This window comes from Oncorhynchus clarkii, chromosome 6, assembly GCF_045791955.1.
Source record: "Oncorhynchus clarkii lewisi isolate Uvic-CL-2024 chromosome 6, UVic_Ocla_1.0, whole genome shotgun sequence".
In the NCBI taxonomy this organism is placed as follows: Eukaryota; Metazoa; Chordata; class Actinopteri; order Salmoniformes; family Salmonidae; genus Oncorhynchus; species Oncorhynchus clarkii.
This window is the reverse complement of record NC_092152.1, coordinates 30,967,660-30,983,756: the sequence shown is the minus strand read 5'-3', so window position 1 is coordinate 30,983,756 and position 16,097 is coordinate 30,967,660. Positions and strand designations below refer to the sequence as shown.

The window sequence follows — 16,097 nt, the reverse complement described above, 5'->3', positions numbered from 1 at the left end:
GATGTATATAAACCCTAGATTGCCGTGTTTTGGGCAATGAGAGGCTTTGAAGCCACCGGTCGGCCATATTGGCACTCCACAGAAAACAGTCCTCCATGGAAATGAATGGAGTTCTACAGTATTTCATTCAAATGTTAACGACAAAATTACATGTATTTATATGTTTAGTTCACATAAGACAATGCAAAAGTATGCATTAAGGTGTCTATAATAGAACAAAACAAAATGTAAACATTAAATTAATTTCTATGGCTTCCAAAATATTTTTAACCTATGGCGTAGGCGTTCCGCTAGCGACCCACCTCGACAACATCCGGTGAAATTGCAGAGCTCCAAATTCAAAATACAGAAATACTCATAAAAGATATGTGTTATACATCGGCTTAAATATGAACTTCTTGTTAATCCAGCTGCTGTGTCAGATTTCAAAAAGGCTTTATGGCGAAAGCATACCATGCGATTATCTGAGGACAGCGCCCCGCTTACAAAAGCATACAAACATTTAAGCCAAGTAGAGGAGTCACGAAAGTCAGAAATAGCGATAAAATTAAATAACTTACCTTTGATGATCTTCATATGGTTGCAGTCACAAGTCTCCCTGTAAATGTTTGTTTTGTTTGACAAAGTTCCTCTTTATATCCCAAAAATTCTTGTTGGCGCATTTTGTTCAGTAATCCACTGGCTCAATGGCGGTCACAACATGCAGACGAATACATCCTAATAGTACCGATAAAGTTTGTCGAAACATGTCAAACGATGTTTATAATTAATCCTCAGGTTGTCTGTCTAAATAATCGATAATATTTCAACTGGACAATAGCGTATTCAATAGAAAGGAAAAAGGGCGGGCAATCGGTCATGCACGCAAACAAGCTCTGCTTCATTCTACAGTCCACTTAGACAATGGTCTGATTCTTCCTCATTTTTCAGAAAACAAGCCTGAAACAATGTCTAAAGACTGTTGACATCTAGTGGAAGCCATAGGAACTGCAATCTTGGTTCCTATCCCAATACATACTGTATTGGCATTCAATTAAAAACTACACACATCAAAAATATCCCACTTCCTGGATGGATTTTCCTCAGGTTTTTGCCTGCCATATCAGTTCTGTTATGTTATACTCAGACATTATTTTAACAGTTTTGGAAACTTGTGTTTTCTATCCAAATTATATGCATATCCTAGCTTCTGGGCCTGAGGAACAGGCAGTTTACTTTGGGCACGCTTCTCATCCAGATGTCAAAATACTGCCCCCAAGCCATAACAAGTTTTAAATGGTGGGGGAGCAACACGCTCTCACAGTCATGTCAGAATTAGACATTCATTCTCAAACAAATTATGAAGTTTTTCCAAACATCAAATTTAAGTGTTTAAGGTCAAGTTCAGGCATCATCTCAGGATTGTTAAGGTTTGGCAATAACGCCAAAATCTTTGTGCCAAGATGGTGTGGTGGCTTCAAAACACCCCCTGTCAGTCAAAAATAAACACAGCATGGAAAGTGTTGGTCACATGTTTATGAAATAATAGAAATTTAAAATTCCATATGCACTGTTACATACACCTCTTGGAGGAGGGAACACAACACCCTGCTACACTCAACTCCCCGTGGAGTGAAAGAGGTATGTGACTGTAGGTGCGGGTAAGGATGAGAGGCAGAGAAAATGACCATTTATAGGGAATTTATTCTACCTTCACACGGTAATTTGGGGAAAAGGGGCTGGACAGAACCAAAGCAAAGGAAGTAAAAGTTAAGAGCCCCCTCTCCTACCTTAACTACCCACTACTTTTCTTAATGCCACCTGGCGCGCTAACCAAAATACAGGGGGTGGTCCACCCAAGTCTTACCTAGTGTGCATAGACAGAGTACTTACTATGGGTATATATATGTATGCCCGCAGGCCGCTTGCCTAAACACCCCCAAGGTGCCTTCCCCTTCCCCCTGGGAACAAAAACAGAATAATTACTAACCTAAAGTGAACAACTTCAATAGTCAAAAACAGTCTTTTTGACATAAACATACCTCTGCAGGACCGGCTACAAAATATTTTACAGCAAATTATACAGATACACAACATACAAAGAAGCTCTCCCTACCTCAAAGGAACCCTGGCTTTTCAAGCTGCAGAAGGAGTTTGTAATTGCAGACAGCTGTATCCCCTGACGAGAGGGCGGGGTCAGAGCTCCAATCTGCAATGGGGCCGACCAATCAGCTGCTTTGGACTTCAGGTAGCCATTTCCTGAAATACACACATTCAAACACATACAAACCCAAAACAACACAGAAACTGGGGAACGTAACATGCACAAAAAGCTTATTTCTCTCAAATGTGCGCAAATTTGTTTACATCCCTGTTAGTGAGCATTTCTCCTTTGCCAAAATAATCCATCCACCTGAAAGGTATGGCATACCAAGAAGCTGATTAAACAGCATGATCATTACACAGGTGCATCTTGTGCTGGGGACAATAAAAGGCAACTAAAATGTGCAGTTTTGTCACACAACACAGTAGATGTCTTAAGTTTTGGCATGCTGACTGCAAGAATGTCAACCAGAACTGTTGCCAGATAATTAAATGTTAATTTCTCTACCATAAGCTGCCTCGAACATAGTTTTTGAGAATTTGGAAGTACTTCCAGCCTGCCTCACAACCGCAGACCATGGGTAACCACGCCTGCCCAGGACCTCCACATCCGGCTTCTTCACCTGTGGCATCGCTGAGAAGTATTTCTGTCTATAATAATAAAGCCCTTTTGTGGTGAAAAACTCATTCTGATTGGGTGGGCCTGGCTCCTCAGTGGGTGGGCTTGACTGCCAAGTGGGTGGGCCTATGCCCTCCATAGATTAAGGCCTAATTAATTTATTTCAATTGACTGATTTCCTTATATGAACTTTAACTCAGTAAAATCATTGAAATTGTTGCATGTTGCATTTATATTTTTGTTCAGTATATAAATCATTGGTTACACCTCAGTGAGACGTTTCTGTTAAGTTTCTTAAAGCTTGTATGACTGACTTTGTTTGGCTTTATGGTATGTAGTGGAGTGCCTGTTTCAGAAATGTCTTACTTGTGCAGTATGTTAAACCTAAGTGTAATGGCTGTTTTGGAGGCAGGTAATGTTAAAGTGTTATCTCGAGTGCAGTGCAGTTTTGGAATCATTCAAGTGTTCAAATTCAAAGTGTAGTGGATTTTAAAGCAGGTAAAGTGTTAAACTCAAGTGTAGTAGTGCCAGTGTGTTTGAAGCGTGCCTTTAGATTATGTGTAGGGGAGCAGTTTCTCTGTCAGATTACCCCCCCCCTCAGCACCGTCTCCGCCCTCTCTTACTGAGGAGGACCGTGATTATGCATATCCCTCAGCAGCCACTAGTTCAGCCTAGCCAACACACTTCACTATTCATCTGCAGGGAGGAAGCTAGCCTGCTGGCAGCCACCATCAAGCCAACAGGCCCCATTCAGCTGCCAAAGCCTCACAATAAGCTCAGGCTAGAGGAGAGAGGGAGGAAGTGAGGGGAAAAAAGGGGGATAAATAAATGGAGGAGAGCGAATGGGGCGGACCCGCCCAGGGAGGTCACCCCTGTACAATGGAGGGGTGCTTTGAGTTGTGGTACAGCGTCAGACGAGCCATGAGCTTAAAACTTCAATCCTAAATTGGGAGGGATTTGTTTTACTCCGCCCCCATTGCAATACAAGTAATCTCTGTTCCCCATTGCCATAGAAACAGGAGTTGTTTCTCTAGAGTTGTGGAGAGTGGGATATCCCCCCCATCACTGATGGATTGGTTCAAAGATGGCTGCTGAGGCAGACAACTGGAGCATCACTGGTCCAGGGAATAAACTCATCCTTATCATGGTCCTCACAGTTGGTCTAGGTCAGGCAGTGGACCAGCTATAGACAATAGGACAGAAATAGAGAATTAGCTGTTTACCATCACATGGGAACGGCTATGAATAAGACTAACCATCTCAGGACAGACAGTATAGTAAGTAGTAGTAGAGTAGCAGCAGTACCATAGATAGAAAAGAAGAAGTAAGGCAGAGGAGGACAGCTGTTTTGCAGATAGACATTATGTTGGCGGTGGTGGGCACGTTGAAGAGCAACAGAGGACGTGGTGGAGCAGGAGCAGCTGTCCTGTGGGTAGTGTCCTGTCCTGAGTTTGGGAAGCCATGTGTGGCCATGTGATTTGGTGCAGCCTGGCTCACTGCCAGCTCCAGCTCACACACCGATGCACCCTCGTGTCCTGGCCTGGCCGCAGAGACACGGCCACAGCCCCTAAATGAAACGTGGCTGGCAGCAGTGGTTACACAACCCAGAAAGGAGGCAGGCCGGCGTGGCTGCATCCACGGGACCATCACATCAGGCTAAATATACAGCCTCCCTCTCTGCTGTGAGTAACACGTCTGCCTGCAGGGGAGAGAGAGATAGAGACACTATCTCTTCATACTCTGGGCTTCTTTGCCTCAATGTGCAGAGCTCTCCTCTCTTTTCCTATCCCCCATTCTTCTCTCTCTCACCCTCCTCTCGTCTCTAATAGCTGAAATCGTAGCAGAGAGGAGGGGAAGGATGAGATGTCACTCCCCCACTCTGAAAGCATGGGGAAGCCAGCTGACAGGGGAGGAGAGGAAAGAAAAGGAGAGTGTCTTTCATAGCAGTGTGCCTCTTATTGTTTTCCTCTCTCCTTTTAATTGTGTTGGCATGGTGATGAACAGTGGTCATAATGGCAGCAGCTGGGGGTCATGTGGAAGGGGGGAGGAGGCATTGGCACAAGCAGGAGTGCATCTGATTGGAGTGTTACCTAACTTTGGGGACAGGGACTCAGGACCAAGCGCTCAGCATGCTGCCCCACTTGTAGGATTTACATATCTATTGACTTGATCTGCGGTCTGTGTGGTATCGCACCATGTCACTGGGTTTAAACATCACTTCGGTTTTTTAAACAGTGTGTGTGCTTTTGTGTGTATGTGTGTGCCCGAGTGGTTGTGTATGTGCGCTTAGTTGTGTGTTTGTACGTGTGTGTGCACTAAGCTTCATAGTATCAACTCTCTCTCTAGTCTTCATTATGAGAGTGCATATGTGAATGAATGCTATGTTTGTCAGTGTTGTAACCTTGTCTCTCTCTCTCTCCTCAGGTCCTACGTACTCATGTGATGGTGCGTGTGGGCGGGGGATGGGACACATTAGAACACTATCTGGACAAGCATGACCCCTGCCGCTGTGCCGCCTTCGGTGAGGTCACCCCTTCCCAAACAACCATCCATTTACACTTTATAGTCACTGAGTTGTATTGTATTATATTGTACTCTATTGCATCTCATTCTCAGTCTGTTTGGGGCTCACAATTGGTTTACATTGTATCCATTTGAGCAAGTTATGTTATATAACTCAGGTCAGGAGTGGTACACAAGCTTACACTGTAAGGTTTATGCAACTCTGGGATTATGAGATTGGTTCCTTTGACATAACTACAGTACATTCACACACACAGTCTTCATAGTGTTACCATAGTGTTATCATATTTCTACCATAGTGTTACCATAGTGTTATCATATTTCTACCATAGTGTTATCATATTTCTACCATAGTGCTCCCATAGTGTTACCATAGTGTTATCATATTTCTACCATAGTGTTACCATAGTGTTATCATATTTCTACCATAGTGCTCCCATAGTGTTACCACATTGTTATCATATTTCTACCATAGTGTTACCACAGTGTTATCATATTTCTACCATAGTGCTCCCATAGTGTTACCATAGTGTTATCATATTTCAACCATAGTGTTACCATAGTGTTATCATATTTCTACCATAGTGTTATCATATTTCTACCATAGTGCTCCCATAGTGTTACCATAGTGTTATCATATTTCTACCATAGTGCTACCATAGTGGTATCATATTTCTACCATAGTGCTACCATAGTGTTATCATATTTCTACCATTGTGCTATCATATTTCTACCATAGTGCTCCCATAGTGTTATCATATTTCTACCATAGTGTTATCATATTTCTACCATAGTGCTCCCATAGTGTTACCACATAGTTATCATATTTCTACCATAGTGTTACCACAGTGTTATCATATTTCTACCATAGTGTTATCATATTTCTACCATAGTGCTCCCATAGTGTTATCATATTTCTACCATAGTGTTATCATATTTCTACCACAGTGTTATCATATTTCTACCATAGTGCTCCCATAGTGTTACCACAGAGTTATCATATTTCTACCATAGTGCTCCCATAGTGTTACCACAGTGTTATCATATTTCTACCATAGTGTTATCATATTTCTACCATAGTGCTCCCATAGTGTTACCATAGTGATATCACAGTGTTATTATATTCCTACCATAGTGTTACTATAGTGCTACCATAGTGTTATCAAATTTCTACCATAGTGTTATCAAATTTCTACCATAGTGTTATCATATTGTTACCATAGTGCTACTATAGTGTTACCATAGGGCTACCATAGTGCTAGTTACCATAGTGTTACCATAGTGTTACTATAGTGCTACCATAGTGTTACCATAGTGCTAACATGGTTTTACCATAGTGCTACTATATTGTTACCATAGTGTTACTATAATGTTACTATAGTGCTACCATAGTGTTATCATATTTCTACCATAGTGCTACCATAGTGTTATCATATTGTTACCATAGTGCTACTATAGTGTTACCATAGGGCTACCATAGTGCTAGTTACCATAGTGTTACCATAGTGCTAACATGGTTTTACCATAGTGCTACTATATTGTTACCATAGTGTTACTATAATGTTACTATAGTGCTACCATAGTGTTACCTATTGTGCTACTATAGTGTTATCATAGTGCTAACATGGTTTTACCATAGTGCTAGTTACCATAGTGTTACCATAGTGCTACTGTTTTTAAAATTTAATTTTCACCTTTATTTAACCAGGTAGGCCAGTTGAGAACAAGTTCTCATTTACAACTGCGACCTGGCCAAGATAAAGCAAAGCAGTGCGACAAAAAACAACAACACAGAGCTACACAGAAACAAACGTGCAGTCAATAACACAATAAAAAAATCTATATACAGTGTGTGCAAATGTAGTAAGATTAGGGAGATAAGGCAATACATTGGCCATAGAGTCGAAATAATTACAATTTAGCATTAACACTGGAGTGATAGATGTGCAAGTAAAGATACTGGGGTGCAAAAGAGCAATAAAAAAATAAAAAGATAACAATATGTGGATGAGGTAGTTGGGTGGGCTATTTACAGATGGGCTGTGTACAGGTGCAGTATAGTGTTACATTAGTACTAACATAGTTTTACCCTTGTCAGAAGGTGAGTGTAGCTGGTGCATGTCAGGTGCATGTCAAGTCAGGCGCAGGAGAGCAAAATGAGTGAGAAACGTACTTTACTCAAAAATGAAGGCACAAGGTAACAAATACACTTGACCAAAATACAAACAGTGAAATATTACGCTTGGGTGAAAACAGCACCCGTTGCAAAACCAGCCATCATGTACCGAACTGAACATAGAAACAATAACGCAAAAAAAACATAGGGGAAACAGAGGGTTAAATACATTAACATGTAATTGGGGAATGAAAACCAGGTGTGTAGAAAACAAAGACAAAACCAATGGAAAATGAAAGGTGGATCAGCGATGGCTAGAAGACCGGTGACGTCGACCGCCGAACACCGCCCGAACAAGGAGAGGGACCGACTTCGGCGGAAGTCGTGACAACCCTAGTGTTACCATGGAGATACCTTATTCAGGATCATATCAATGGCCTGTTCAACCTCTCTTTTGTAACGTCTGAGATTCCCAAAGATTGGAAAGCAGCCGCGGTCATCCCCCTCTTCAAAGGGGGAGACACTCTAGATCCAAACTGCTACAGACCTATATCTATCCTACCCTGCCTTTCTAAGTTCTTCAAAAGCCAAGTTAACAAACAGATTACAGACCATCTCGAATCCCACCGTACCTTCTCTGCTATGCAATCGGGTTTCAGAGCTGGTCATGGCTGCACCTCAGCCACACTCAAGATCCTAAACGATATCATAACCGTCATCGATAAGAGACAATACTGTGCAGCCGTCTTCATCGACCTGGCCAAGGCTTTTGACTCTGTCAATCACCACATTCTTATTGGCAGACTCAACAGCCTTGGTTTCTCAAATTATTGCCTCACCTGGTTCAACAACTACTTCTCTGACAGAGTTCAGTGTGTCAAATCGGAGGGCCTGTTGTTCGGACCTTTGGCAGTCTCTATGGGGGTGCCACAGTGTTCAATTCTCGGGCTGACTGTCAGGCTGTGTATGAAGGCGAAGTCAGGTGCAGGAGAGCAGAGTATGATAAATAAAGCACACTTTATTATAGTTCCAAACCGAGAGCACAACAAAAACAAACGCGCTCAAAAAAACAGAACAATAAAGTAAAGCGCTTAACGAACATCACTTGACATGAAAAGAATTACACACAAAACATGATGGGAAACAGAGGGTTAAATACAAGTAGATTGATTGTGGAAATGAAAATCAGGTGTGTATCTAAACAAGACAAGACAAATGGATATATGAAAAATGGAGCGGCGATGGCTAGAAAGCCGGTGACGTCGATCGCCGAACGCCGAACAAGGAAAGGAGCCGACTTCGGCGGAAGTCATGACACCGACTCTCTTCTCTGGATACATCAATGATGTCGCTCTTGCTGCTGGCGATTCTCTGATCCACCTCTACGCAGACGACACCATTCTGTATACTTCTGGCCCTTCTTTGGACACTGTGTTAATTAACCTCCAGATGAGCTTCAATGCCATACAACTGTCCTTCCGTGGCCTCCAACTGCTCTTAAATGCAAGTAAAACTAAATGCATGCTCTTCAACCGATGGCTGCCCGCACCTGCCTGCCCGTCTAGCATCGCTACTCGGGACTGTTCTGACTTAGAATATGTGGACAACCTCAAATACCTAGGTGTCTGGTTAGACTGTAAACTCTCCTTCCAGATTCACATTAAACATGTCCAATACAAAATTAAATCTAGAACCGGCTTCCGATTTCACAACAAAGCATCCTTCACTCATGGTGCTAAACATACCCTCGTAAAACTGCCCATCCTACCGGTCCTCAACTTCGGCGATGTCATTTACAAAATAGCCTCCAACACTCTACTCAACAAATTGGATGCGGTCTATCACAGTGCCATCCGTTTTGTCACCAAAGCCCCATATACTACCCACCATTGCAATCTATACGCTCTCGTTGGCTGGCCCTCGCTTCATACTCGTTGCCAAACCCACTGGCTCCAGATCATCTACAAGTCTTTGCTAGGTAAAGTCCCGCCTTATCTCAGCTCACTGGTCACCATAGCAGCACCAACCCGTAGCATGTGCTCCAGCAGGTATATCTCACTGGTCACCCCCAAAGCCAATTCCTCCTTTGGCGGCCTTTCCTTCCAGTTCTCTGCTGCCAATGACTGGAACAAACTGCAAAAATCACTGAAGCTGGAGACACATATCTCCCTCACTAGCTTTATGCACCAGCTGTCAGAGCAGTTCACAGATCACTGCACCTGTACATAGCCCATCTGTAAATAGCCCATCCAACTACCTGATCCCCATACTGTATTTATTTATTTTGCTCCTTTGCACCCCAGTATCTCTACTTGCACATTCATCTTCTGCACATCTACCATTCCAGTGTTTAATTGCTATATTGTAATTACTTCGCCACCATGGCCTATTTATTGCCTTACCTCCCTTATTTTACCTCATTTGCACACAATGTATATAGATTTTTTTTTTTTTTTTTACTGTATTATTGACTGTATGTTTGTTTGATTCCATGTGTAACTCTGTGTTGTTGAACTGCTTTGCTTTATCTTGGCCAGGTCGCAGTTGTAAATGAGAACTTGTTCTCAACTAGCCTACCTGGTTAAATAAAGGTGAAAAAAGGCCTTTCATACAACATTACACCTTACTCATAAAGTACATGAGGTTGGTGGCACCTTAATTAGGGAGGACGGGTTTCTGGTAATGGCTGGAGCGGAATTATTGGAATGGTATCAAATACATCAAACACATGGTTTGATGCCATTCCAATTGCTCCGTTCCAGCCATTATTATGAGCCGTCCTCCCCTCAGCATCCTCCACTGTCATAAAGCCCTTATCACGCCCTCATAAACATGACCTGACGGCTGCCATAACCATTCATATCACTTAATGTTTACCCTTGCGTGGTAGGCAGGCAGTAGTGGAATAATGCCTGGTGTCAGGGCTTTAAACCCTGTGGGTAGAAGAGCTCTTCCTTCTCCATGAGTTCACACTGCCAGACTGATGATGTCAGTGGCCTTGTGTCTGGACAGCTGACTGAGGCTGTAGTAATGCTTGCACTGAAGTAATGCTTGGTGTTGCATTTCTAGCCCAGGATCTCCTCAACTTCCTAGATATGACATGTATTTACAGGTCTTCAGGTTATGAACTGTAGGTCCACTCCAAAGTCAAGATCATCATGCCTTAAATGATTCATCTGATTCCTCAGTTGCTTCATCTCCTGCAGTCATAAATCATAAGAATTGCATATGCTCTGAGACTGCCACCAGTTGTGAGAGGCCCATGCTATGTTGATCCCTGGATCAACCCTCAATCTATTCTATTCTATTTCTATACTGACTGTTGTCTGTCTGATGCTGAAGTAATCTGCACAGTTGTTGTTATTATCCATGGTATGGAACCTAAGCCTTACTAATATTGTGGTATTGTGTCTGTTCTTGTTCCTTGCAGCTCACCGGTATCACCAGGCCAAAGCCAGTGGGCAAGGTGCCCACAGCAAGTCCTCCAGCGCCCACTCCTCCCGCTCCACCAGCCCAGGCCCACACTGGCGTAATGAGGGCATTGCCCCCTATAAGCCGCCTGACAGACGTTCCCAGGGCCTGGAGCCTCTGTGTGCCCCCTCGTCCACCCGGCCTGGCCGCTCCCACCACCCCTCCCTCCCCACGGAGCTCGACTCCAACGCAGGACGCACCCCCCTGCTACCACGGCCACCACGGGACCGCTCAGAACCTCGACACTTCAACCCTCTCAAGTGAGTTGTGTTGTGCTAATGACACTTCATCACCAGCACTGATCCACTTTTCACCACCCACCCATCCACACACAAACACAGCACACACACAAACACAGCACACAAAACTAGGAAGCGACAGATTACACAAAGCAGATTTTCATAATCTAATGTGACATTGCGCTGACACAGTCCTGCCCTACCAGCCATACCACTCTGCCTCCTGGTGGCCAGACTGGAACACACCTTGATTGCTGCTGTCACCCCCCCTCCCCCCCCTCCCTCGACCCTTCTTCTCCCTCCTTTCTTATGGCTCCATTAATTACACTAATGACTGCCTGAATTTAGATGGGATTCAACATCCAACAGTGTTGCAGTTGTTGATGTTTCTGTTCTCTCTTTCCAAGGCCCAGGGCTGATAGATAGAATTAGGGTGCTTGTTGACTGTACTGGAGGAAAAACACATCTCTCCCCTTTGCTGCTTTCTCTCACGGAAATGACACGACAGTCAGAGTGTTGGTATTTTATGGCCTATAAAACTTTTCTGGTTAGTAAAGAGAGTGAAATCCTTCAGCTCTCCACATAAGGTACATTGAGTGTTGTTGGTCTTTACATACCTCCCTCATACGTCAGTGTGTGAAGAGGCCAATGATCAAGACGATGAAAGCCTATGGGCTTGTTTAATTTGGCTCACGGCCAATGAGTGGTTGAGTATCCGGAGTGAGTGATGGCGTCATGGCAACAGGCCCTGGTACAGGTTAATTAAACCCCTTCAGGGTCAGCAACCTCCAAATGCACCAGACTAGATAAGGTTTAATCTGAATGTCGACCCCCCAGACCCTGTTGCTCCCCCAGGAAGTAGGTCTCAGGTGGGCTAATCTGGAGGGAAAACCCCATGTGCTTCGTTATTTCAAGCCTTCAGAATGCTGTCATTCCAAAGTCAATATTTGTTTGACTAAGTAATTATTTTTAAATGGCAAAGTCCATTTTATAAAAATGTCAAATCTGGTCACTCATAGTTATTGAGCCCTGTTTCTATAATGTGCAATAATAATTTCTTGGTTGTTTGCTATGGTTTCACAGAGCATTATAGAAGTGGTTGCCTAAAGAATGTCAATAAAGAAAGCGGATAAAGTTAATGTTTAATGCAGGATATTGCCAGAGAGCACATGTCTATCATGTTGCTGTTGTGGCTACTGCTACAGAGCTCTACTGATTGTGTTCCTATCTTACTGTATGTCAATGGTATCCTGTCTCGGATGGTAAATTGTCCTGAGGGGCCCACTGGTGTGTGACAGTGGAGTGGTGTGGTGAGCTCTGGGAGTGCAGGCAGCGCTCTCTGAGGGTGTGTGGGGTCAGTAAATCCACAAGGCCTATAATCCTGCCCCCACTTGCTCTCATCTTCCCTGTAATCCCTGAGCCTGATCCAGCCCAGTGTTTCCGAGAAGCACCAAGCCCTACATGTGTCAGTCAAGGTAGGCAGCATGATCCTCATGATCCCTGAAGGTCACAGGTCCCATCATGGACTGGAGGTGGATGGTGTTTACTGTAAACTTGTCCTGGGCCAGGGGAGTGGGGGGGAGGCAGACGCACAGACACTTTGGTGCTCGGATGGAAAATGGGCTCTGAGCATGTTGTTTTTCTCAAAGTGTTATGAATGTTCAAAAAGTTATAGTGTGGGATAATGTGATATTTATTTTATTCCAATGATAAAATGTACTAAGGCCAGAAATAAATCAAAGATAACTATAAATAACTCTGTCTGTATTCCTCGCTCTGTGTTCTGCAGGTCTAAGGACTCGTCATTGATGCCAGTGACCCGCCGTCTATCAGGGGACAGCGACTCCTCTACAGCCTCCTCTAAGGGAGGAGGAGGGGCAGGTGGAGGCCGCTTCTCTCTGGGAGGCACCCGTCGCTCCGGAGAGGAGGTGGTCCTGCTGGTCAACAGGAAGGAGGGGAAGCATTTGATCGAAAGGCCTGGAGGAGGAGGAGGTCAGATCCCAGCCCTGTGCCCCCCAATGCCCCGCGCACGCAGCCACTCTCGGGAACGCCCTGCCCCTGCCACCATCCTCAAACCCAGCCCCCCACAGGGCCCCTCTGACGGGCTCAGGACCAGTCGTGGGGACAGGGGCCGCTCTCTGGGGCCCGAAGGCCCCCGCAGGCTCCAGGCCCCGCGTTCCCACAGCCAGGGGAAGATGCCCAGCCGGAGTCGAACCAACGATGCCAGCCCTGGATCCTGTCCCCGTCACGGGGCCTCTCAGCCCCCATCCTCTGACAGAAGAGAGGAGCTGAGGGCCAAACAACTACCCCCTGCCTCCCCCAGAATCAGTGGAGGTTTCTCCAGGAGACAATCGTCCTCCTGCTCTAATTCGCCTATCAAAGGACTTCAGAGCAGCAGCCCCAGTAAGAAGACTATGGTGGCTCCCAGGCCCCCCGCTCCACGCTCCCCCTCAGTAGGGAAGAGTAGGCTGCTGCCCCCAGTCTCCCAGGCAGGCCGACGCTCTCCACACTCCACTTCCCCCCGCTCCCCTCACTACCATGGGCATGGACCCCGCTCCCCTCGAACCTCCCACGGCCCTCGCTCCAATGGGCATGGCCACAGGGGGTTGGCCGGCTCTGAGCGACAGGAGCCCGAGGAGGAGGGGCTAGGCTATAAGTTCCAGATGCTGCCCAATCTGGACCCCCAGAAGGAGCAGGACCTGTACCGCAGCTTCGAGGCTGAGTTCCTGGCTAACACAGGGCAGGGCAAAGTGGGGCCCAGTAGACCAAAAGGGGGAGGCAGCCTTCATCTGCCCGCCTCCTCACATCCACAACAGGGGGTTGGGACCCAAAACCTCCCAACACCTGCCTCTGCTGACCCTAACGTTACTGACTCAGCCTACTCCTCCTCCAACTCCTCCACCTCCTCAATCAACGTGGGGGGGAAGGTAGGAGCTCTGCCTGACCTCCGGGAGTCCAAGAGAACTAACCCACATTCCTGTGGAAGACTAGAGAATACCCTGGTCCCACTGCATGGCCATAGCCCGGGCGGATTATCTAACGGTGGGCACACAGAACCAGTGCGCTGGAGCGGGCGAGGTGGAGGTCTCAGGAAGCTCCCTGCCATCTCCAGTTCCATGGAGGAAGGGGAGCTCCTGTCCTCTTTCCCTGGCCAGAGAGACTCAGAGCTGGGCATAGCTCTCAGCCATACCCCTTCACAACTTCCTTTCAACCCCAGGAGCATGAATGTGGGCCATGTCAGTGGTGCTCCAGCAGAGGTGCTGATGGAGAGCCAGCAGGGTCAGCTGGGCTGGGGCTCAGGGCCTGAGGGAGACGTCCCTCTGGAGGATCAACAACCAAGCCTCCCCTATGACCTGGAGGATGGAGACCCCAACGAGGACCTCCTTCCCCCAGAGTCTTGTCCCTCACCCATCCCCCTTCCCCCCTCTGAGGACTGCTCCTTCCAGGAAGACTCCTCCAGTGAAAGCTCCTCCATGTGCTTCAGCCTGAGTGAATCACGCTCAGAGTCCTCTCCTCCTCCACCTCCTCCCCTAGCCAATAGGGATGCTGTTGATGGAGGTGTGGTCCTCCGGCCGAAGAGGGTAGGTAAGAAGGCTGACAGGATGCCCTCCATCTACAAGCTCAAGCTGAGGCCGAGAGTCAGGCCCCGTACAGACAACCGGCCAGAGAACAGCCCGTCACGTATCCCCACCCCAGTCAGCTACAGAGACCTGCAGGCCATGGGCAACCTCACACCTCTCCATACCCCTACTCCTCCACAGTCCCCTCAGAGCTCACATTCCAACGGCCACCCAGTCTCACGCAAGGCCCTGCACCAGGCCTTCGGCGACCTAATCCACCCCCAGTCATGCTCCACCGCCATGGGAAGCAGGGACTGCACCTACTCCGTAGAGTCAGGGAGCGGCCTGGACACTGAGGCCTGGATGTAACACACAACTTACTCATCACGATGATGCTGATATAGAACAGTTTGTTGTCAAATTAAAACTGACTACTGTCTAAAAGACTGGAAACCGGGCTGCAGACTATTTTTATAGAACATGTCACAGTCGCACGCACACTCACTCACTCATTCTTTTAGTCACTTAGGCCCTTTCCTGTCTATATTGGTCAGGGTTTCACTATCCCATTCTATTCTTTGCACTCAAAACCAAATTATTTATTTCAAAAGGAGCAATCCAGAATCTAAGGCTATTGTTTAAGTTGAATGGTTTCTTTGTATTTATGGGGATGTTTTGATGAATCATAAAGTGTCTAATACAAGGCAGGCAGCTGTCTTGAAAGCCCCATGTTTTGCTGCCATACAGAGAGCGAGAGAGAGAGAAAACATATGTGCTGTCATATGCATCGCTGAGGGGCATGAAGAAGTGCCAGGGCTGAGGAAGAGGAAAGAACCCCAGGCAGGAGCAGTGAATCACAAGCGCCATCAAGTCAACTGGACTGGCTCCCTCTAGTGGACAGTGTATGCCACAGCATCTCTGTCCGCTTTGATTGTTAAAATACTGGTGAGGCAAGCCGCGCTGTAAAATATACTTTCTTGCTCTCATTCTCCATACTGCCACTCACCCTCTGCTAGTTACCCCCCTTTTGTGGACATCTTTACAGATATAATCTGTATTGGACTCATATATAAAACAATTACGATACTTTACAATGTTCGCAAATAACAGTCTTTTGGACTTTATACACAGTACATATTCCATATGTGCACTGCTACTCACCTTCCGCCACCAACCCCCTGCATCCTGAGTTGTTCATTGCCATACATGTATGATGTCACTTTCTCACCGCCAATCCAGATGGCCATGATTGAGTGATGTCTGTTTTTTGAGCTTTAAGTGTGAAAATATACAAAGCATTTTCTATGTGTTAACTGCAGTTTGGGGTAAGAGTAAGATGATTATGTGTCATTGTCACTGAAACAGCAATGTTGAATACTTCCAATGATCAAGAGTTATCTGAACTTGGAAATCAGCACTTAAATATGTATACAAAAGTGGATGAATATGCATAAATGTGTACATGTGTATATACAGTTGCAAGAAAA

General features: G+C 45.8%; 1 protein-coding gene across 2 annotated transcripts in view; it reads left to right on the top strand.

Moving 5' to 3' along the window:
- LOC139410949 (GAS2-like protein 1) overlaps positions 1 to 16,097 on the top strand; it is a 37,867-nt gene extending 21,770 nt beyond the window's left edge. For both annotated transcript variants that reach the window (XM_071156645.1, XM_071156646.1), the window contains 3 exons: positions 5,126 to 5,222; positions 10,771 to 11,071; positions 12,840 to 16,097. In XM_071156645.1, coding sequence (XP_071012746.1) covers positions 5,126 to 5,222; positions 10,771 to 11,071; positions 12,840 to 14,979 — 2,538 coding nt within the window. In that variant the 3' untranslated portion in view covers positions 14,980 to 16,097. The remainder of the gene's footprint in view (positions 1 to 5,125; positions 5,223 to 10,770; positions 11,072 to 12,839) is intronic.